We start from the raw sequence: 23,854 nt of genomic DNA, 5'->3' as shown, positions 1-23,854 counted from the left end.
AGTTATGAATAGTTCAGTTACAAAGCTTGTCAATTCATTTTGTGAATTTTCACATTTTGCTCCACATAATACGGTATCCATAGTTAGTCTGTGGCATGATTTGTCTCCTTTTGTAGTCCACAGCTGGGGTGTAACTTCAGCGGCCAAACTCGTTGTAATGGGTATTTAACTTGTGTACTAGTTTAGTGTCGAGCTGCGTACTAAACACGAGATTATCCCCAGTTTGTGCTGCTTTCAGTTTGTTGTAATTGTCCCTTAAAGTGTAAAAGCACAGAGACTCAAAACCCAGTTGCGCCGTGTAAAACCATGCGATGCAACCAACTTACCGTTAAACACAGTGGGCTGAGCTCAGGGAGGTGTTTGTCGGTCTCTCACAACGCGGTGTCAGGCCCCCCAGTTAGGCCGCTCAGTCCAGCACTACCCCCAATAACCAGCTGCGCTCTCGTTCACAGAGACACTGGATTGTGGACAGGGAGCAGCAGCAGCTGTCCTGAACATCTGTAGGAGCCACTGAAACACCTGGATCTGGACACTGAGCTCCTCTGGCCCATTACTGGAGCCCCTTTGCCACAGAGGGGCCAGATAAGGACTGTGTGTGAAGGGAGAGTGGACACTGAGCCCCACGGCAACAGAGAGAGTTGAGAGACCAGTGATCTCTGGAGGGAAAGAGGGGTGACTGTGAGAAAGAAGAGAGAGAGAGAGAGATGGCGAGCGATAGTGGTTTCCCCTCCTTTGGTGGTGAGTTACTGCCCAGCGAGGCAGGCTGATCAGTATCTGAGGTCTCAGAATTGGTGAAGAGGGTGGATTCTCTCAAAAGTTTTATTCAGTAAAGTCACTTATAACACCAACACCAGAGTGCACCACTAGAGGGCAGCAGCACATCCATTATTAACAGCACACAGACCAGGAGAAAGAGCAGGGAGAGAGAGAGGGGGAGGGAAGGATAAGCAGAAGGGAAGAGAGGGGGATACAGAAAGGGAAGGATAGGGAGAGGGAATCAGAGGTAGGTATGTGTGGAGCGAGTGAGAGATTGGGGGAGAATAAGGAGGGGATTGAGAAAGGGAGGGATGGAGAGGGTTGGATATAATGAGAGAAGGAGAGAGAGGGAAGGGAATGGAAGAAGAGAGGGAGCTAGTGGGCAGAGGAGAAATGGAGGGAATGATAGAAAAGGAAGATTTGGAAGAGAGGGAACAAGAGAAAGACAGGAAGAGAGACAGTAGGGAGAGGGAATGAGATTGAAAACTAAACAGAAGAGTGAAGAGAGAGATCAGATCAGAAAGGAGTGTGAAGACAGAAAGAGGGAAGAGCAGCTGGATGAGGGAGAGGGAGGTAGAGACATGGGGAGATGGAGAGATTAAGGGTGGAAGGGAGAGCTGGAGAGAGTGGTTGGAAAGGAGTGTGGGAGGGAGGGATGGGGAGAGGGAGGCACAGAAGGAGGGAGGGAGAAGGGGAGGGAGAGGGAAGCACAGAAGGGTGGGAGGGAGTGAGGGAGAGGGACTTCAGAGAGATCTGATCTGTGCTGTTTCTCTCTTACAGGGGAGGGAAAGAGTGCTTCCTGTGAGGCACAGCGTCTCCCAGAGCTGAGGATTGTGCTGCTGGGGAGGAGAAGAGTGGCTGGGAAGAGTTAATCAGGAAACACCATCCTGGGCAGAGAGCAGTTTAACACTGGGGACCTGACTGGGCCAGTGACTGAGCGGTGTGAGAAGAGCCAGGGTGAAGTAGCCGGGAGGCAGGTCACTGTGGTCGACACACCAGGCTGGAGGGATTCTGTACAGGAGACTGCAGAGAACGTTAAACAAGAAATTGTGCGCTGCCTGTCTCTGTGCCCCCCAGGACCCCACGCTCTCCTCCTGGTCATCCCTGTGGTCTCCGTGGGACTCATAAAGAAGATGCCAATGCAGGAACACCTGGAGGACTTCCTCGGTGAGAGAATCTGGAGACACACGATAGTGCTGTTCACCTGGGGGGACAGACTGGGAGACAACACCATTGAGCAGCACATTCAGAGAAGAGGGGAGGACCTCCAGCAGCTTGTGGAGAAATGTGGGAACAGGTATCATGTTCTCAGCAACTGGGACAGGGGCAACGGCACTCAGGTCTCAGAGCTGCTGGAGAAGATAGAGGAGATGGTGGCAGACAACTGTGGCTGGCACTTCACTACTGAGAGGAACTGGGAGATGGAAGAGAAGATCAGACAGAGGGCGAAGGAGAGGGAGCGACAGAGAGAGAGGGAGATCCGAGAGAAACAAGAGATGAAGAGAGAGAGAGATCGATTAAAAAAGGAGTTCAAGGCAAGAGAGAAAGAGACTGCAGACCTGAAACAGAGGAATGCAGAGGGGGAGAGGAAGATAGCAGATCTGACACAGAGATTAAGGGCGATAGAGAGCGAGATGGAGCAGATCAGAAAGGAGATGGATAAGGAGAGAGAGGACATGACAGAGAGGGAAGAGAGAGAGAACAAGAGAGATAAAGAGAAACTGAAACAGAGGGATGAGGAGAGAGGGAGAGAAGAGGAGCTGAAGGAGAAGGTGCGAAAGACACTGAAGGAAGAGGAGCTGAAGAAAGAGATAGAGGAATCCACACTGCCTGTCAAGAGAAGCCAGGAGATCTTCCCTCCTGACAGTGAGTCTGATTAATGCTGTATTACTGACTCTGATCTCACAGGCTCATCTAATATGATCATTATTGTGCTGCAGACAGTATCCGGGTGTTTGTGCCATATTGTTATTTCACCTCTAACTGTGTTGTTGTGTTGTGTTCTGTGGCAGTGCGTGGAGGTGCAGCTCCAGAGAGAAGCCCAGGAGAGACTCCCAGTACAGATACCTCAGCTCCTCCCAGTCCCTCTGAGCTGAGGCTGGTGCTGCTGGGGAGGACTGGGGCTGGGAAGAGCGCAGCAGGAAACACCATCCTGGGCAGAGAGGAGTTTCCCTCTGAAGCCAGCAGCTCTGCAGTGACGCAGGAGAGCGCCAAGGGAAGAGGACGAGTGACCGGGAGATGGGTGGCTGTGGTGGACACACCAGACTGGTTCCACACTCCATGCTCTCAGCGGGGCATGAGACAGGATGTGGGACTCTGTATTAACCTCTCTTCCCCTGGACCCCATGCTTTCCTCCTGGTGATCCCGCTGGGCCGATCCACAGGGGAGGAGAAGAGGACCCTGGAGAGAGTGTGGGAGATGTTCGGGGAGGGGGCTGTGGGGCACACCATGCTCCTCTTCACCCACGCCGACCAGCTGGAGGGCAAGGGCATCCAGGAGTTTTTGGAGACGGGCAGTGTGGACCTCCAGTGGCTGGTAGAGAAATGCGGGAACAGGTATCACTCTCTGAACAACAAGACAAGGGGTGATGGCACTCAGGTCGCACAGCTCCTGGCCAAAATCCAGGAGGTGGTGGTAGGAAACAATGGCAGCTACTACAGCAACCAGATGTACCAGGAGACAGAGTTCCGGATCAGACAGAGACAAGAGGAGATCCTGAGGGAGAGAGAGGAGAGGAAACAGAGGGAAGAGGAAGGGTTGAGGGAGAAGCAGCAGAAGGAAGTGAACAACTGTCTCTGCAGGATAGAGGAGGAGATCCAGCAACGAGAGGAGAAGATCAGAGTGCTAGAGGGGCAAATAGCAGAGCTGGAGGAGAGGCTGAGGAAGGAGAGGGACGAGGAGATAAGGAGAGCACTGGAGGAGGAACTGAGGAGAGAGCGAGAGCTGAGCAAAGGGCTAGAGAGAGAAAGAGAAAGGCTGAGAGAGGAGCGGGAGAGGCAGAAGAGAGAGATAAAAGAGAGACACAGGAGGGAGATGGAGGATCTCAGGCAGTGCTATGAGGAACAGGCCAGAGACGAGGCAGAGAGAGGCAGAGAGGCCCTCGAAAAGATCAGGGAGTCAACAGCACAGTCCACTGCAGCTGGACAGGAACACAGGGTGACTGATGAGCTCAGGCAGCAATATGAGGAGAAGGTCAGAGAGGTGGAGAGATACAGAGAGGAGGTGGAGCGACTCAATCTGATGGTTGAGAGACTCAGTGTGACAGTAGAGAGACTCAGTGTGATGGTAGTACAGTTTCCTGCAGCAGGAAGGGGTCACAGGAGCTAAAGGAGAGTGATGCAGGAGGAAACAGGAGGAGCAGCAGTAAATGACACGGTGGAAGTTAAATTGGTAAATATGTGACAGTTGTCCTCCTTGATCTGAAAAGCTTTAATCTGTTCATGCCAATAAAGCACTTAAGCACAATAAACACTAACTATAAGCATCAATATTACATGGTCAGCCCTGTACATACTGTCTTTGTCTTCTTCTGCTTGTTGGTAAAATAAAGCGTAAATGGTCAGTTAACATTTCACCCCAGCATGAGCTGAACTCATGTTCCCCGAGTGACTCATATCAAGAAGAAACAATTTCACTCAACAGCAAAAATAGTACTGCACAGTTTAAATAAAGCACATCTTTTACAAAAAATAAATAAATTCCATAATTAAATTAAAATATATTAGAAGACACCAGTAGTGCACAGGTCATCTGGAGCACCAGGAGAATTCTGGTCCACAAACCCTGCACTGTTGCCCAGGTGTCATGTGTGGGACCTACCACAGGATGTAAAGCACCGGTCTCTGACTCCTGGGCATGCCACAGCTCCCAGCTCAGACAAACACCACCCAGGGTTTCAAATCTGAGTGCATCTTTCTCTTTTCAACCCTTCCATTAACTCGGTAGGCTGGACTCCCGGGTGCCAGAGTACAGCTGAGCAGCAAACCCAATAATGCCAAAAGACTGGAATTAAGTGAAAGACTTTCCCCCCTCTGAGAAAGGACAGAGAACGCTTGGCATCTATCTACTACCCCTCTTGCATGTGCCTTCTGCCATAACATTCACTGAAAGGTGGCAGCGCCCGCTGTATTTATCTACAAGAACAATGCAACACACTTCTGCAATATAGCCATCTATCAGAGTGGCCATGAGGGGCTGTAGCTCAGGCACCGCTCCCTTCACTTCCCCAGCCTTCTCATGGCTATTTATGTTAGCACTACCATTCGAGGTAGAGCATTTTGTTGGTACATTATTTTATTGGAGGGCACTGGGAGTTCAGATACCCTAGATATTACACACAGATGAGAAAAAGCAGCTGTCGCTGAGTGGCAGAGATGTCGGTAGCTTGGTGTTAATAAATGAGTTCAGAAGGTGTGCTTGATAAAACGGTGTACAACTCACCTCGCCCAACTGAGCGCTATTTATCATGGTGTTTGCTAATTGCTTTCTAGTATAGCTCCAATCCCGTCTTTTTACGCCACAGAGTTGTAAAGATAGGACAGGTTTTGGCTATGACCGTCAGCGAACGATTAAATTAAAAAAAGGGCACTTAATGCGGGCTGGGGGTGGTATTATGATGATAATGATGATGATGATGATTGTTGCCGTTAGCTGAAGAAGAAGTAGAAGAAGCTCACACTGGACGCCAGCAGGGTGTGATACACTTGCCGTAATATACTTACACTGTAAAATGTGCTTTTACAGCTTAAACACGGACTGGAACCCGTGGCCTGGATTGTGAGCACCATCTAGGTTAAAGGATTGAAGTAGCCCTATATACAAATGAGAAACATACATATACATATGTTTAAGATAATATGACTAACAATAATGCTATCTACAAAGTAGTTTTAGGTAATGGTTTATCAATGTATGTAGCTATGTGTACCATTGGCCATAACTTATTAAACTAAGTCCCGCTTTACAGTTTTTAATAAAGCACTGCACATTTTAGTGGGCCGACTTTAATAAAACCGTCTGACATACAGGGATACATATAATATGTACACATACGTGGAATAAAAAGACAGAAATGTAGTTTCAATTTCTACAGTAACTGAACTAATGTTCAATGTCAAATAAGAGTAGGCGACATGTATATCTCTGTTGTAAACTCTTGTGTGTTGTAAGTATCCCATTTATATAGAACAGGTGTATAATGGAAGTGCTCCACAAACCAGTAATTGGGATTGGAGGCTTGGAAAGCTACTCCTGATCCCGTAATAAATTACACTCCGTCTTTTCCCACGGTGTGCTGACAGCAGGGGGTGGAGGTTTGTGTTTAACTCTACCTGTAGCAGGTGCATCTGGGCAGAAGCTGCATACAAGCATACGAATAACAGGTGAGTGTTTGTAATGCAGGGGCTGTACTTGTTTTAAACTAAATGTAACCAATAGACTATATTATATCATTTTATTTATGTAAAGACAATCTTAATCTGGCGTACATTTTTATCCGCTTCATCAATTTTGGTTATAACGGCATTTTAACGTTTGCAACGATGATTTAATTTCTAATGAAACGCCTAGAACTGTTTTGAAAAGACTGTTTCATGCTTTCTGCTTTCTAATTGCTCTTCGTTTGTAAGTGTTGCTACACAAGTCTGCAAAGCCCAGACTTGCGTTGACAGGTGAGGTGACACACACTTCAAAGGGATTATGTTGCAGGGGGGATATATACAGGACAGCCAGCGAGAACGGGGCTTGAAAGAGCCCCATTCTGAGGAGAATCACAAAGTCTGTGGACAATAGGCTAATCATTGCTTTAATGAGAGAGATGGATCTGTGCATATTAATACTTAATAATGCAGAACCGCTTTATCTGCTTGTTTTTATTTTTTATTTTTCCACATCAGTCTATCATACTAACAAAGAGATAGTATTGTGTTGTCTGCGTTTTTGTGGTTTTCTTCTTATTCATCATACTATCAATAATGATAATCATATAGTTCACACAAATTAAACGTGCTTGAGTTTTCTTCTCCGGACGTTTCCAAAATTTGCGTAGGGCAATTGTTCAGGCTTTCCCAGGTGTGCCAGAAAAATCCACCGAACAAATAAACGAAACAAACAAGAATAAGAAAATACCTTTTCAGGTGCCAAAGATTAAAAGGGTTAAAAGGTCTTTCCAAACTGTCTCCTGTCGACTCTCAAATCAGAAAACCAAGGTACAAATGATATATTTAAGGCCACATTTGACTGGAGGCAGTGACATGCTATGAAATTTGAGGTAATGCAGTCAATTAATAAACCATCACTTTCATCTTATCACTAAGCATTTATAAATCAAAATAATCACTGGTCTCCCCCTTCCTCTCCACCAGGTCTTGTTAAGACTCCACTGAAGCCCATATGTCCGAACACAAGGGATCCACCTGGATCTTGATCCTGCTTATTGCAGGCAACGCATTCTTAGTGGTAAGATCTGTAGTCATTCTTTGACCAAGGGAAACGCATATGTGATGAATAGATATTTTGATTATATGGTTGATATGTGTGCTCCTTATATTTTTCATATACAAAAAGGGTCCAATTTTATGTATTTAAAATATTTTTAATTATTATTAATATTTAAGTTAAATTCTTACTCTGACCTCTCTTTCTGCCTTCTACATAGATATGTGGCTTGGCTCTCTATGCAGTGGCCATCTGGGTAGCCGTAGACAGCTACAAGGTCTACCCGTTTGCGGAAGTGTCTGGAAAAGATGATATCTTCGCTGCCTCCTGGATTGCCATCTTCACCGGCTTTGCATTCTTCTGTACGGCCATCTACGGCATCTTTGCTGCCATCAGGAGAAGCAGGTCCATGCTGTTGCTGGTTAGTGTCTTGTCCAGTCAGAGCAGTGGGCAGAGGGTCTGGGTCGTATTGGATTGGTGCCGTGGTGGCTCAGTCACTATTACTATTTCCAGAAATGGGATAGACAAATCTCTGGTGGAATGGTCTTCAACTTTATTTACTGTGCCAAACTTGCAGCTCAGATGTATTTTGTGGTGCTCTTCAAGTACTTTTAAGGCTGTACTTGTCATCAAGGCGTGCCCTTCTCACTCTCCCTGATCCCCTCCCTCTGTTCTCCTTCCATTCTCACCTGTCTGCTCTCATGATCTCCACCACTGCAGAACAGATGACGGCAAAGGTGGTGGAGATCAGAAACAGGTGAGGGGTGACTGGATGGAATGGAGAGAGCTGAAATCCATAGGTCTTGTCTGGATGAATGGGGGCGTGAATGCAATCCGAGAAGTGAGTGAAGAACATTGCCAATGCATCTGCGCCCCCAGTCTGCCTGGGAAAGGCTGAATTTGTTGTGGGAAGTGAAGCGTTGGGTCAATTAACAAAGCACAGGTGGCATGACCACCAGGAGGTCCTCAATCAAGGGGTGTGAAGAGCAATGCCCCCAGACAGCTTGTCCAGCTCGGTGCTTTGTAGTGTAACTGGACCTCTGTAGTCCCTAAACCAACACATTGGTACAGAAGCCACATATTTGTTTAATGGTATGAGCTGCCATTCCCTACTAAGCACATTTTTGTTTCCTTCTCACTCCTCCAGTACCTGGTTTTGATGCTGGTCATCTACATTTTTGAGTGTGCTTCCGCTATCACCGCGGCCACCCACAGAGACTATGTAAGTAGCGTCTTGTATTTACAGTGCTTTGTATCTCACTCTGATGTATTTTCATTTTCAATGTAGGGAGGCTGTAAGAGGGATCAGTGTGTATACAGTGCATGGTCTGCTGAGATCAATGCCGTATTGATCTGTGTGGGAACTGTCAATTGTATTTAAGCGTTTCCTGAAAAGTGCTGTTTGTTACACCTGGGGTTTTGCAGGGAGGTGGAGGGTGATGCAGTTTTTGTATGTTGCATACACAGCAATCTGAAAATCGTGAAGGAGTAGTTTACTCCCCAGCTAACTATCCTTCCAATTTCAAGTTGCTAAATGACAAAGTAAATAAACACAACTAGTGTAATACAAGGGGAAGAAAAATCATTGTACTGAAGCTTGTGCAGCAGTAATTACCTTACCCCCTGCCACAACTACACTGCACTCAATATTGTTATTAGTTTAGCTGGGGCAACTTCACATGTACCAGTGGTTTAGATGTTGGGGGATTATAGATTTAGAAGACCTGATGAATTGCCCTGCAGGACTGGAACTGAACTGCCCCGACTGTGTGAGGCCAATCATGATCCACAGTTGACATTTGTCTCCATCTCTGACTCCGTCTCCTTCTCCTTCTAGCTGGTTGGTAACAGCAATCTGTTGAAGAAGCAGATGCTGAAGTATTACACAGACAACAGCGAGCCTGGGAGAAAGCTGACGGCCACCTGGAATAGAGTCATGTTGGAGGTGAGTGGCTGTTTTTTTTTTTTTTCTCCTGTTTTCCTAGCAAGAGATAAATATCCTCCTGTAACACACATAGAGAACCTACACACACCTACATTTACTGATTACATTGTAGAATCATAATTAAAATCCTTATGTTTCAAGGTTCAGCTACAGTCATCATTTAAATTACACTTGGACATCTAGAGGAGGACACACCCTTTCTTTTGAGATTTAAATGATAATTGACATGGTTTGTTTTCATGCAAGAGGTCTTTTTTTTTTTTTTTCTCCTCTCGGGGCAACTGTGACTTCTATTTCATTTTTATTGTGTTGCCCCAGAAAAGTTTGGCTTTTGTTCTGATTTATAGTATTATCTGAGACACTCGGAGCAAAAAGCAGAGTAAAAGCTGTCGCTACCTTTGATTCAAATGTCTTTTCAACTTGAATACAAAATACCTTGAGAGAAACCTGTAATTTTTCCATCTGAGATCAACTGAGCCATGGTTGGCTGTTAACCAGTTAGAAGGCTCTTTGGCCCTTAAAGGACTAAGGTTTCAGTTACCTGCATTAACCAGAGCTCCTGTCTGTACTGTGGACTTAACGGAGACCTATCCATCTGTACTCATTCCTTGTTGTACGATTATAAGTTGTCTGCACTGTTCCACCCTGAACTTGGCTCATAGTTCAGCTGGAATGAATGTGTGACGCACAGGGTAGGTCATTTTATTTTTCTTCTGTTCCCGTCTTTTGATCCAGTAGGAAGGTCCATTCATTCATTGTAAATCTCTCCAACGCTTTGTTTCAGTGAGTCGAGATCCTTGTCAAGAAAATGGCGATCATGACTAGGATCATAACAATCTGGCTAAAATGTTAAAATGTTTTTATGAGGAGTCCAAAACCAGACTTTGGAGGACCATCCCAGAGCGCCCAAACGGGTTTTAAATGATTATTGTTCATCTGTCAAAGGAGGTCCATTGTGCAGTAGTATCCTACTCGTCAATGTTGACCTTTTACGACAGTACAACTGTGGAAAATGGCAAGAAATCAAATCGAGGTTGTCAGAACACCAGAGACTCCCAGTGAAGGAGGGAACTGAAAAGCAAGGGAGTCCAGCAGTGACTGGTTTAAAAGCATTATTATTATTATTATTATTATTATTATTATTATTATTAATAATAATAATAATAATAATAATAATAATAATAATAATAACAACTTCATATTATTCCTTGGAAACATAACAGTTTAGTATCTTTGCAAACATCCTCAAATAAGTCACAATATTATAGCCTTGACGAGATGGGGCATGTTAGTTTTTACCACACCTCAGAATTCAAGTTTGGTAACACAAAAGCCTGTTTTGAGAGTGTAGGTTTGGAAAGGGGACGGCTCATATTTTATTTATTTGCAAACACCCATATCCTAGATTGTATCAGTAAAAACACAGCTGTATAAATGGGTAATTGTAAGTAAAAAAAAAAATTATATATATTTATTTATTTTATTTTTTTACATACAATTACCCATTTTTTACTGATACAATCTAGGATATGGGTGTTTGCAAATAAATATCCTAGATTGTATCAGTAAAAAATGGGTAATTGTATGTAAAAAAATAAATAAATAAATAAATATATATATTTTTTTTACAAACAATTACCCATTTATACAGCTGTGTTTTTACTGAAGCAATCTAGGTAAAGTACCTTGTCCTCCACCTTGGATTAAACCCACAACCATATGCTTGACAGTCCAGAGCCCTAACCACTACTACACACTGCTGCCCATCATAGATTGTTATTTGACACTGATGTCCTGTGGGCGCTCTCTCAGTTAGTGATTTGCACAACAAGCATTACAATTCCAAAAATCAAGTTGGGAGGGCATGAAATATTCTGAACGTTTTATTGAGGTTAATAAACACAACCTATAAAGAGGTGAACCCTATATTTCTGACTTCATACATTTTGTCCAGATAAGGTATTTACAGCAGAATTCAATCAGATATTTAACTTCATGTCTGTAACAACAGGAATGTGGCCTTTCAAGAAAATTTAACTTTCCAGTTCAGTCAGTTTATCCATTAATAAAACCTGATGACCTTAATCCACTGACTGCCTATTCTTCCCCATCCCCTTTGCTTAGATGCAGTGCTGCGGGACAGACAGCCCTCTGGACTGGATCGATTACACCTCTACCTTCAGATCTAAGTTCCCCGCTGAGGATTTCCCCTGGCCGCTCAACTGCTGCAAGAGGAAGAACAATTATGAGGTGATCAACATCAACGGCTGCAGGATCGGGAATCCAGACTATGTCTTCGCCAAGGTGGGCTTCTTTATGCATTGAAATGGGGGAAACATTGGGGAGTGGAAGAGCTAAAGGACTGATATCCAAGAGACCCTAAAATACATCTTCAACCAATGCTGAAGATCATGTTAATTTTCTCTGGTTTAGCCAACAATTTCTTCTAATTAGGTCACTGAGAGTCTGACTTGTATTTAATCCTCAGAGGACTGAGCCAATTTTTAAATTCTAGCTGATAAACAATATGCATTTGCTTATAAACCATAAAGTGTTTTATATCTATTTTTTCAGAACAACCTCTGCTAAATGCATTTTTCATGTATAATGCACTTATAAGACTATAAGTATTTGAGTGAACAATGTGCATTAAAGCAAAAATATAAGAAACAGAATTATTTTTTATTATTGATTTCATACCCCACACAGTATTAGTGAACAGTTTTGACACTTTGAAAGCATGTTCTATGCCTTAGGTACTGAAATAATGCATTGTATTTCAATTAACTATATACATAACACTGAAATAATGAACCTTTTTTGCAAACTGACCCAAGCGAACATTGATATTCTATTTTCCTGAGTTATTCAGGTCCCTCAGACATGCCTCTGAGCAAAGCTGGGCCTCTCCAGGAAGTGGTAGAGGGGCATCTGGCATGCCAGGAGGTCTTGTTATATATTCTACTGACCTTAGAATCTGGGCAGAGTGGATGCCCAAACTAGATCACCTTCTGTTTTCCATTTCTGGAAAAAATAAAATTCCCTAAATGTCCTACAGAATGTTTTCTTACACTAACCAACCTGGTCTTGGGGACCCGTAGTCCCACTGATTTTCATTCCAGCAAGAGCAGTTGGGTCCCTGAGGGAAACAACTGTTTGACTGATTTACTTGATTAGATTTAGCACTCCAGAGCACAATCTAATTTCATATTTCCCTCTAAACTGTTTTCAAATTTAAAAAAACTCCCCCTTTTTAAAGTTGAGTAAATTAATTTACCGAAAGGACCAGGGCCACTGCACTAACCCCATTCTCAGAGCAACAGTGTCACGTCTGTCCAGTGTGTTCCTGCCACATTGTTTCGCAATGCAATGGCAATATGTTTTTTTTTTTTCTTCTGTTCAAAAGTTAAAGACCTGCTTGTACTTGTATGATTCACAGGGCTGTTTTGAGTACATTGGGTACATCTACAATCAGTATGCCTGGGCTGTGTGCTGGCTGGGGTTTGCCATCCTCATGTTTGTGGTGAGTTCATCTGAGGATTGCCCTGCTCTTTACAACAATGGACCTGGTCTAGGTGCTAGATCTATATTGGATACTTATGATTTGAAATTGTACACTGTGCCCTGAACACTTTACAAAGCCATGTTTGACGATTCTCTATTTGCGTTAACTTTGGTGGTCTCGCTACTGTAATTAATCTCTCAGAGAGCAGAGTGACTCCACCGTGGTGCTAGTTGTTCTGTCAAAGGCTTAAAGTAGGGGCAAACAACTAAAAAATATTTTGAAAATGGATCTCTAATTTTAGTTAATTTGCTATCACAATGATGATGATCAATATTAATGGTAATAATTGAATATTCCTAATTTGCTAATTAATGGGGAACATATTGAAGGTGTTAATTCTCCCAGGGTTCTGCTCTGACTATTTTGGCCCCGTCTGTTACAGCTACCACTCCTGATACTGACTATGGTTTTCTACACACAACTCTGATGAGGGACATCCACGCTTCCGCACTCCTGTAAATAAAGCCGTGGATCAAGCTGATGTTTTTTTTTCTCCACAGTATATTAAGGACTGTTTGAAGATTTACAAAATGTTCTTCCACTGTTGCCCTCCATTTTTTTCCATGTTTTTTTTTTTAAAGAAAATACTACAGTTTTTTATTTTATTTTAAAAAGCGATTCTGCTTCCACAGAGTTGTATAGAAGTTCCACAATGTTGGGAAGTACCTCAAAGACACAATTTTTAACTCTTTCCCCCGATCTAAAGTGGGCGTGATTGAAAATGGCACACGCATAATCTTCCTGATTGAGGCCCTCAGGTTTGTGTATTCTTTCACCTTTTACTTAAATAGCTTTGCCAGTATATGCTTTTTCATATTGTGTCATTTGGCAGACATGGCAGTAACTGTATACCAGTGGTTTCCCATTCAAGCGGTTTAGTGGTTCATCTGAAAATGACTTTACGGAGATTCAGTCAGACCATGAATGGATGCCTAAAGAAATGTTCAGTCTCTGTCAGGACAGTGATGCAAGGTCCATTCTTAGCTTTCTGGAGGAGCCGTTGCAAGTCCAGACAGTTGGCCACCATGCAAGTCCTGATGGTCCATTTTCAAAGACTGCAGAGGACAGCTTCTCTCTGTTGTGCCACCCCTCATCATAGAGATGAATTGGATAAATTGAAGGGAAAGGTTTAAGTCCTTCACTTCGTTGCTGTCTGAAATGTACAATGGGAAGTTGCACTGTATTGAACTTGCATGTAATTAATTGATTTGTTTACATCCCTCCCCACTGAGGATACGTGTGGATATGTGTGTGTGTGTGTATGCATGTTTTTAATTGTTGCAGTATGCATTTTATGCAATGGTAAGAATTTTCAAATTCATAATCTATATCAAGTTTCAGCATTGCTTTTTGACATGAGGAAAACAGCTTTTAGGAAAAAAATGGCCATTTGAAGATGCAGATAGAAAAAATAGTTGTTGCATTCTAAAAGTACAGTTGAACATTTCATACTTTACACTCATTGACACTAACTCTTAATGAATTGATGTGTGAATACAACCGCAACAACAAAGATATGAACACCTTTGTTCATCTTATCGGAGGTCTGCTGTTAATCTCATGTATGATAAGGCTAGGGATAGGGTTACTGGCTATACTGGGATTCATTTATCCATTAAGAATTGGTGTCCAATATTGTTAAAATAATCTAATATTCCTTACTTAAGCACAAATGTGGGGTTTTGATTACCATTGACGTATCACATTTGGTATACTTTTAGTCATTGTCCTGTTTAAACGCACTTTGATCCAACAGCTGTACAACAATGGCAGTTAGAGCTGTAACTAGTGAAAGCCGTATTGTCAAGAAATGTTTTGTGATTACTGTATTGTTAAACAAATATATATATTTTATTGATGTCAAATAATAAAAGTATTGTATTGTACAGCGTTAAAGGGCATTCTGTTGAACATGGGATGTACAGCGCACAATTGTAACTACAAACAAAGCGTTTCAACACAGACGAGGAACGCTTATTGTGTTTTTCTAAAAATGGGCGTTTGCGTGTTCAAATGTAGCCTGTTTCGCAAGTGCCATTCCCTGTAACATGGCTCGGAGACTGTGTCAATGCAGGTGTGACCTGTCTGACAAATCAAGGATAATATTTGGGCTCTTAATATTTAGGGAGGAGTAATATCCAGTCATCAAAGCCCACTGGAAAAACACACTCACCCAGCAGACGCCGCAGTACGTAAAACTAAGCTAAACTGAATCCAGATTTCACCTTATTTCCATAGCAATAAGGCTGATGTCAGATATCCACAAACCTGTTCAGGTGTATGATGTAATCCAGAAGGGAGGAAGAGGAGGAGGAACATTAAATGGCACCTCACTCAATTGTTTACTGACATCTTTGACATTTTCTGCTTTTTTTATACTTTGTCTTTATTCGAAAGCTGAAAGACTGGTAAAGAAAGGTAAATAGCACTGTGCTTTGCAGAACAAATAGCTAAAATGCAAACCATATTAATTATACATCCTAGATTTTGCATGACGTGTTTTCTTAATTGAAATAGGTTGTGTATTTAAGCAAGATCTAGGCCTGTTTGTTTTCATTAGTTTAAAGTAGCTGTACAATTATATTTATAATATATATATATATATATATATATATATCCAACTTTACCTGCCATACATGTGCAAGATTGCATCTGGTTAAAATACAACTAAAATATTTAATGCGAGTATTGACCAGAACTCATCAGTTCATACATGGAATATATTTCTCTTCTTTCCAAATCCTTCAATTTGATTATGCTATATTATTATTATTATTAAGTTAATATGGGTCCCTTTCTAGGGGTTAGCATTTACATTCGGCCTATGGTTGGATTGCGTCTTGCGTATGAGTCTGACAGTGCGGAGTTTAATTTAAATTGTTCCCCTAACAATTAAATGAAACAGACTGCGTCCTTGTTAAACGGTCCGCCTAAAGGAGGCGTCCAAATAACAGAGATCGTGAACAATGGCATTTAAGTGAATGCTACCACACCCAAACGTATTATTTCTTACGTTGCTTTCATTTTGACTAACTGTGTTTATGTCCGACACTCCCTGGGGTGGTGAACAGCATGGAGAGAAATAAATAACATTCACATATGCTGCTCCTCTCCCCGGTCCTGCTTTCTCACTGCTGGGAATCTGGGTAAACCGGTTTGGCCCTCACACTGCATTTGAACTGTTCCCTGTACACCACAAGCCGGCAGCTGGAAACCAAGAGCGAAGCCTTGTGGGCAATGGGAGAATTAGACAGAGAGGAGAGACGGTAGGCTGAGAGGCTGAAGCAGCAGAAAGCCCTACTACCCAAGAGCAACAGAAGCGCCGATAGCATCGTTTATATAGCATAGTGTCTGTACAGCAACATATTTTTTGCAGTGTCTTTACCTGTTAGTATTATGAAGAGAGAGAGCGCCCAGTTGTACCATGTACCAAAATCTTATAGTGGTAAGACATGTTTCTGGAGAGTATCCTAAATTGAAATAATTCCATATTGAACATGGTAGTTTAGCTTTTCAAAGTATAGGTCGTAATTGTGCCACATGTTGGCCATGTGTATGTTAGATGTTGACTTTTTCATATTCAGTTTTACAGTTAGGATACTGGTGATACTGCATAGTTGGAATACCAGCATCTCTCTTCCTTGAAGATGGTTCCTCGACGGTAAGCTCGACACATTCCTGACCCACAACGCTCTTCTGCAGTAGGCCTATACTGTTTGACGGGGTTAACCCAGGTTTATCTTCCATACTTTACAAAAAAATAGTGAAAGTATGTGGAATTTATACACTATAATTGGCTTGGCATCCACATTTTGATTTGTGTTTTTTCTCTTGGATCCTGTAAGATGTCATGTGTAAACGGGAAGGTGGCACTATATATTTGGGTGTGTGTTAGTTTTGAATGGGTTGGGGATGTGTCATAACAGGTTTTCGGTTTCTACCACTTACACTAGTTCTGACCAGACAACCGGTCTAGTTTGTGCTTTGCGATTTCTACCACTACCACCTGCGGATCACAATCTGACATCAGGTCATGTGTCACTTTTCCCACAATGATGACCGAAAAAAACACTGAAATCCAAAATGCACCTGAACAGATTCAATATGTTGTTAAAATCATGAATTAAATTGTATTTTACACACACATTTGTACTTTTTCGGTATTTGTATTTCTGTATTGATTTATTTATTTTTGCAGTTTGTCACACACACTTCACAAAACGGTGTCATGCAATCTATTATTTTTCATTTGTTTCTCGTGTTTTTTTTTTGCCTGGTTACAAAAATATCAGAAATCACACTTTTGAGAAGGGTGGTAATATTTAAAATACAACCAAAAAAACAAAACAACAACAGCTGTAAACAGAAAATTAGAAGGTGTGGAATGTATGTGATGATTAAAGTAAATGACAACATCAGGTACACATTGCAACACCCAGGGTGGGATATGAGAGCCAGGAAGGGGGTCTGGCCAATTTATTAGAAACACTTCATAGTTCAGCCATCAATCTACTTAGAGGCAGGTATGCAGGCAGCTTTCAAATCACTATAAACTGAAATAAACAATCATTTAAAAAACTGCAGACTGACTGAGGAGGATCTAGAATGGAAAGGCCATTCAGATTGTGCATGTAGTACCCATAAACCCTACAGACACTTACAGAAAGGTTTGAGTGGGCAATTGCTGTACACGCTCTCTCTTGGTACCACAGAAATTGAGTAACTCCCCCTTTCCGAGTACCAATACTAAACATGATTGATACAAGCAGTTATCAGTTCAAGCCCTGACCTTGCCTTTGTCAAGTTCTGCATATATGGAATACATTACTGGAGCAGTTTGTGAAATCTGGCAATGAAGGAAGAAACTTGAGCTTGAGCTTGTTTTACGCTATCGATTTTAACAAGTTAGGGACAAAAAGGGAAAATATGTTATATAGCTGTGCCAGAGAACCGCCCCATTGCAACCCTGGGTGTCAGTACTATACTCACATTCAATGCAACCAGAAATGTCATGATCTGCAACCAGCTGCATAAAACAAGGCTGATGTACTGGATTAACACAATGCAGTAAACGCGCTAGGCAAGGGAAGTGCAGGTTATGAACAACGCTGGTGGGATTTTATGCAACTGACCGCTGACCTTAAAACATGTTATTGACCTTCTCTCTGGACATCCTGGAGAGCAACAATGTCATCTGGTCTTCATTCCCATCTAATTCTTTATTACTTAACTAAAATGATCACTTTGCAGTCACCATATACACAAGCTTTGGTCAATACATGACATGCCCCATAGGACCTGCGGGACTGGGATGGAGACCAGTGAAAAGCATAATCAATATGTAAACAAAGGAATTTGCAGAGGAATGGAAATGGTAGAGGCATGGAGGCCCAGCAGTCACTGAAGACCTGCCAAGCAGCTGCATGAATAGACCAGGAAAGCATACTGCTAATAAGTATCTAACACACGGTTAGGTAGCATAGCTCTGTGACAAGAGGTGTTTTCTTTACCCACTGCATAGAAGTGAAGAGTACACAGTGTACACAGTAAACACACACACACACACACACACACACACACACACACTCCTCCCATCACTCATTCACCATTTAAAAGACAGGGTGGTCACAGTCTCACACACTTGTGCAGTTTCAGATCCCCCCCAGTTCATCATTTTGTTTTAACTCTATATTAGTAGAAGGGTCCAAAAAATCTAGAAGTGAATTACAGATTCCTGGTGTTACAGATTCCACACTGACTGGAAAGGATATGAAACAATTTTCCAAAAGTAAAAAAAAATGAAAGAAAATGCATCATAGCATGAGCCAGTTGAATCAAATTGACGAAGACCATAAAAAAGTGGGTTTGTTTTTGATGGCCCACAAACCTTGAGAAATTTTTACTAGAAATGAGATCAGATATTCATTGTGGCTGTAGCATGAATTGCTTCAAGGCAGGGAGAGGGCATTCTAAAGCACGGCAGAACGTGAATATGAAGGCCTGGGACTGCTTCTCGACAAATCGTTTTGGTGCTTATTTAATTAATTTAATATGGCTTTGGATTTATTTATTTTTAAAATGAAGGAAGACAACAGCAAGGGCACAGTTCAGTGGAGTGACCCATAAAGTTATCCTGACCCCTCTCCACATTCTGATCCCACTGATGCACAGTTCCTCTGTCCCTTCTGTACCTGTGTGTCTGTGTGTGTATACGTTCCCTTCATGTACCCTGCCAATTTCAAGATAACTGAATATACAGTTATATTAGAGGATCAATTATTCTTCAAGGTGAGCCCTACACTATACAATCTATGTGTGTATATGTATGTATACATAAATATGTTTGTTTTAAAAGTCAGATGTCCAGCCACCCAGAAAACATTAAAAACAATCTGGTAACGTTGTCTGACTTTGCTGATTCCACAAGAGCAAACAATGCATATTTTTTTTCCTGAATTCCTTCTGAAAAGCATACCTCCAGACCTGCCTCCTGACTACACATTCAACTTGCCAAAAAATTCCCAACTGTTTTCAGTGCTGCTGTCTGAGACAGTGTTGTGCTGCACTGTGAGGCAGTTTAGGATTTGAATCACTTCATTTTCAGATTTGAAACTGATGATCCCACTACTAGCACCAATTGTTGTTAACATAGGATTGGGTGTTACAGGAACAAAATCAGATACAAATGTAATTTCCATTTAACTTAGTTCAGATTAAAAAAATAAAATACAGTTTGAAAGATTTATCTTTGTCAATGTCTGTCCCTGTTCCTCTAACACTTGACCCTCAGTCCACGATATTCACCCACTGAACTGTGACCCCTTATCACTGCATGGCTTCTAGACTACTATGAACTCCCAGGAAAATGTCAGTGTGAACGTGTGTTAACAGTTAACATTTCATTAAAAAACATCATTGGAGGGCTCCCAAGTGACTCATCTGGTAAAAGCCTGTTCAGAGAGCAGGTTGGGCCTAATCTCCCACCATCGCGAAATGTGGCTTCCAATTTCCTGTCCATCATGGATGCATTTGATTAACATAAAATAAGACAAATATAAAGCATACTTATGAAAATGTACCACACGTATATTAAATAGTGGCTTGGGAGGAGGGGAGGTGTTGAAATCAGATAGGAAGTAGGTTTCTGTTTAGTGCAAACTAAAACAAAAGCAAGGCAGTTTCTCTCAAAGGATTGGAACAGGAGTGGGGGGGGTCTCAAAGAGTATAGCGCAATTGTACATGCAGTCCAAGGAACTGCAAGTATTCTGGGTACAACACACACACACACACGCGCACACGCGCACAAAATAACCCTGCCTCAATCCCACACCACACACTCACTCACATACGCATACTGGAAACCCGAATACATCAACAGCCACACACCCTGAACATTATAAAGACAAGAGGGAACAGTTCCTACCAATTTTAAAACCACAAACCAGGAAGTATATATGTCCCATTATCAAAAAGGCAGTGTATTTCTTGTTTGTCTTCCTGAAAAATGTGCTTCTTATGTTCCATTTTGTTTCACGTACATTAAGACGATACAAATTGTTAGACATGTAATATTAACAGTGTTCCAAGCACGCTCTATTCTTCTTTGAAAAAAATAAATAAAATGTTAGAAACGCATGTAAAAATAAGGAAACAAAACCACCTGGGGTGTCTTTTTAGCACATAGGGGGAAAATCTAATAAAATTCCAGTTTTTTTACAAATGTGTCAGCAGCTTTTCATAGTTAAAAATTCAAAACAAAAGGACAACTTTGCTTCGCAGTGTACCAGGGGGAAAAAATATCTCCCTTCAGTCCCAAAGAGGAAAAAAAAAAAGAGAAGGTATATAAAACATTGTGCTGAATGTAAGTACTGCTTCTTAAAGGGAAAACGTTTGGAAAGCAACTAGTGTCTAACTGGAATGTTTAAATCTAGGCCACTGTTTGGCAAACCACTTTTTACTTGTCCTTTTGCAAGTTTCTCTTTCGGAAGTTAGAGGTTTAAAGCAGGTGGGAAAAAGGGAAAGGCTCAAATCAAAGATTGCAGCCCTTATATCCAAGATAAAGGGAAGTTTGATGCAAATTCCAAATGAAAATTCTAGGAAGTCTTTCAACAGTAGCTGCGCGTCTGTCCTTCTGTATGGACTGTCCAGTTAGGGCCTCGGAGACTCCCTTGCCTAGTTAAACCAGTTTGGTTACGGAGGTTTGGGCGTAGGGAGGGGTCAAGAAGTGGCTCCCTCCTGGGGACGTTAGCGTACTGCGTGAGCATGGGTACCGACTGGAACTGGTAAGCATTGTACTGGTTTGCCATGGAGCGGAAGCCCCCAGGGTTGTACCCACGGGGGCTGCTTGCTGTTGTCATGGAGAGGTGGGCCAAGCTGGCAAACTGGGGTGGAACGGAGGGATCTTGGGGAGCTTGCTGGGCATAGAGCGGCCGGGAGTCCTGTTGGTGCCCAGGGTAGGGGTCCTCGTAAGCAGGCCGGTGAGGGGGCAGGGAGTCGCAGGTGCCAGGGGAAGGAGGGAGGCTTGTGAAGTCCTGCGTGGCCCTGTAGAATTTCAGGACCTGATCACCAGAGGGCATGACATCAAACGCTTGGCGGTAGTGGCCGCCAGATGAGGACCTCCGCAAGGCATCCTGCCTCAAGAAGGTAACAGCTCCCCTGGGCACCCCTTGTCCCTGGAAAGGGGGTCGAGATGGGCCAGGGGTGTAGACATTGAAGGTGTGTGAATGTTGTTCCTGGGGCGGGGGTCCCTCAGTGGAAGTGGCGATGACACAACGCATCTCGTTGCCTGATTCACCCGTGGATGTGGTCTCTGAGGCAGGGGCCTCTTTTCCCTCTGGTGCTGGTACCTCCCGAGGGCCTTCCGAGGTGGAGTTCTGGGGATCGGATCTGCTCCGGAAATGGGCGGCTGCCTCAGAACTTCCCTCGTCTTCATCCAGGGAGGCTGATAGGTTGTCGTAGTGGGAACTGGTCTTCTTGGAACGCGGACTCTCGTCAAAGACCGGAGGGTGTTCATTGGGGTGGCCGTCCCCGGGACCCTCAGAGGGGGAAGGGGGTAGTATTTTCTGGGAGTCCCCGTCCAGATCGGTGGTGGTCCAGGTCTTCCCAGGGTTGAAGGGGAAGTTCACGTAAATGGGTTCTGGCTGCTCCTGCCTGGAGTGTTTTGGGGGAGAAGTCTGGTTGTTGGAAGGGGGTTGCTGGGCCCGAGGATCTGCCAGGAAGGCTTCTTGGTTGGCCTCGAAATAGCGGTAGCACACCTTGCCATTTTCGAAGTAGGGGTGCAACTGTGAGGCGGTGGGGTCACCCGAGGGGGATCGCTGAGCTCGGTAGAGGTTGCGTTGGTAGGCCGAGCCTCCCTGATGGGGCTGGACTTCAGTCCGGGAAATTGGTACCATCCTGACGGTGGAGGGATGAGGTGGGCCGTCCAGGGGGATTTGGGAGAAGGGCACGAGGGAGTGACCTGCTGCTTGCATGGCCCAAGTTCTCGGATCTGCAGCCCAGAAGTGAGGCCTGACCCCCATGCTGTGTGCTCTCATTCCCCTCTCAGTCAAGTCGGGATCCAGTCGAGCGGAACGATAGGATGGCCCCTCGAAGCGTATCCCTGCAGGCTGGTAACCATACCTTGCTGGGGAAGGCAGGACTTGGGGTTCGGGCGCAATCTCGTAGTAGAAGTTCTCGTTCTTGCTCTGATCGTCTGCCTTCCCCTGCGCAGGGCTACTGGCCGCCCGTCCATGATAAGGGGGCAGCTCTCTCCCGGGGTCGACCCCGCTCACCCTCTCGGAGTCAGCCCGGGAAAGGGGCGTGGTGGCCTGGGATGCAAGCAGCCGCCTGGTCCTAGATTGGTCCAGAGAGCGGCGGGAGTAGCTTTCTCCACGAGACAGGGTGGCCCGCACGGAGCCCAGCTCTGGCGGTTTGGGGGGCACTTTAGGCCGGGTTGGCTGGAAGGCGCGGAGCTGAGCCATGGGCGAGCACTCGGATTTGGAGTGGTGCAGCTGAGAGTGGGGGCCTACTTTGAGCGAGGAGGAGGAGGATGGGAGCTTGTGCTGCAGGTGAGGGGCAGAGAACTGTCTGGAGTAGGCCGGGGGTTTTCGTGCTTGTGGCTGGCTCTCCGCAGGTCCCTGGCTCAGGACAGGCCGCTCCAAGGCCTTCTCTGAGGGCTGACAGGCGGTACTGGATGTAACCGAAGGAGTCTTTGCCTGCTGATTCCTGCAGGCCTGCCCCGCCTCCGTTTCCCCAGAGGAGCTGCTGGCCGACACCTCAGAAGTAGATGCCCCTGACTCAGACAGCGAGGTCTGGGAGGAGAGGGTGCAGGTGTCCTGTGGGGACAGACAGATAATGGTTGTGTTTAGCAACTGTGCATTGATCTTCAAGGCTGATACTTGGGATCCGGATCACTTCTTAATAATCTAATGGCATGAATCACTCCTCACTTGACCTGTTTAAACCAATTCCTAAGTCTAATGCAGCAATGGATTGTGGAGCTGGAGGACTGGAGTGGAAATTTGCACTGGTGTCTGAATAGAGTGCAACTGCCCGAACAGGTTCCTTCATTAAACTGCATCGGCTATCCAACCAGTTCAATTCGTTTGACACCAGTCAAGTACGTATTCCAATACAGGTCTCTGATCCTCATTATACTAAGGCCAGGGGAGCTGATATCAGCAACTGGCAGTTCCAAATTGCATACCTGGGTCTTAGAGCTATTGAAAATAAAGGGATACCAGTCTAAACTATGGCCGACAGCACCGACAGCTGTGAAACTGCAACACAGCATCATTTCCACTTACTCCCACTAACATTTTTCTAGTAATTTGTAATATAATGTAAAGTTACCACTGTTTATAAGATGAGACATAATAAATGACCAACAAATAAATAAATTCCCCAAAGAACATTGTCCCCACAGAGTCTGGAGAGAAGGGGTACAGTTTCCCAGTTCATTGTTTAAGAGACTATGAGACCAATTAAGGACCCTAGAGCTGGGCTGGGGCAAAAACCAGAAGATCTATTAAGAGAAAATGACCAAAATACCTTCTTCAGTATAGAACTACACTTGACAAACTTTTTAATATATTTTTTAATTAAAATTGTTACCCATTTATATATCTTTAGAATATTGTAAATGTCTGCCATGATTAGGGAAAATGCCACCCTT

General features: G+C 43.7%; 3 protein-coding genes across 9 annotated transcripts in view; 2 read left to right on the top strand and 1 right to left on the bottom strand.

Annotated features, from left to right (window-relative positions):
• The first annotated feature begins 1,546 nt into the window (after positions 1-1,546).
• LOC136764845 (golgin subfamily A member 6-like protein 22) lies at positions 1,547-4,214 on the top strand. The gene is made up of 2 exons (XM_066719186.1): positions 1,547-2,622; positions 2,769-4,214. The coding sequence occupies exons 1-2, from the start codon at positions 1,890-1,892 to the stop codon at positions 4,082-4,084; spliced, it is 2,049 nt and encodes a 682-aa protein (XP_066575283.1). The 5' UTR covers positions 1,547-1,889; the 3' UTR covers positions 4,085-4,214.
• Positions 4,215-6,054: 1,840 nt separating this feature from the next.
• Positions 6,055-14,588, top strand: upk1a (uroplakin 1a). Its single transcript, XM_066719185.1, has 8 exons — positions 6,055-6,138; positions 7,120-7,213; positions 7,413-7,613; positions 8,340-8,414; positions 9,030-9,137; positions 11,262-11,441; positions 12,577-12,660; positions 13,085-14,588. The coding sequence occupies exons 2-8, from the start codon at positions 7,148-7,150 to the stop codon at positions 13,127-13,129; spliced, it is 759 nt and encodes a 252-aa protein (XP_066575282.1). The 5' UTR covers positions 6,055-6,138; positions 7,120-7,147; the 3' UTR covers positions 13,130-14,588.
• Positions 14,589-16,807: 2,219 nt separating this feature from the next.
• The window catches only part of arhgap33 (Rho GTPase activating protein 33), a 62,820-nt gene continuing 55,773 nt past the window's right edge, over positions 16,808-23,854 (bottom strand). For all 7 annotated transcript variants that reach the window (XM_066719178.1, XM_066719177.1, XM_066719180.1 and 4 more), the window contains one exon: positions 16,808-23,015. In XM_066719178.1, coding sequence (XP_066575275.1) covers positions 20,808-23,015 — 2,208 coding nt within the window. In that variant the 3' untranslated portion in view covers positions 16,808-20,807. The remainder of the gene's footprint in view (positions 23,016-23,854) is intronic.

This window comes from Amia ocellicauda, chromosome 12 (assembly GCF_036373705.1).
Source record: "Amia ocellicauda isolate fAmiCal2 chromosome 12, fAmiCal2.hap1, whole genome shotgun sequence".
In the NCBI taxonomy this organism is placed as follows: domain Eukaryota; kingdom Metazoa; phylum Chordata; class Actinopteri; order Amiiformes; family Amiidae; genus Amia; species Amia ocellicauda.
This window is presented reverse-complemented; position numbering and strand designations above follow the sequence as displayed.

Excerpts from the sequence above, each read along its gene's own strand:
- LOC136764845 (XM_066719186.1), top strand. The coding sequence starts at position 1,890 with ATGCCAATGCAGGAACACCTGGAGGACTTCCTCGGTGAGAGAATCTGG. Across the intron at positions 2,623-2,768 it reads GGAGATCTTCCCTCCTGACA|TGCGTGGAGGTGCAGCTCCA; the intron begins GTGAGTCTGATT and ends GTTCTGTGGCAG.
- upk1a (XM_066719185.1), top strand. The coding sequence starts at position 7,148 with ATGTCCGAACACAAGGGATCCACCTGGATCTTGATCCTGCTTATTGCA. Across the intron at positions 8,415-9,029 it reads CGGCCACCCACAGAGACTAT|CTGGTTGGTAACAGCAATCT; the intron begins GTAAGTAGCGTC and ends TTCTCCTTCTAG. Across the intron at positions 12,661-13,084 it reads TTGCCATCCTCATGTTTGTG|CTACCACTCCTGATACTGAC; the intron begins GTGAGTTCATCT and ends CGTCTGTTACAG.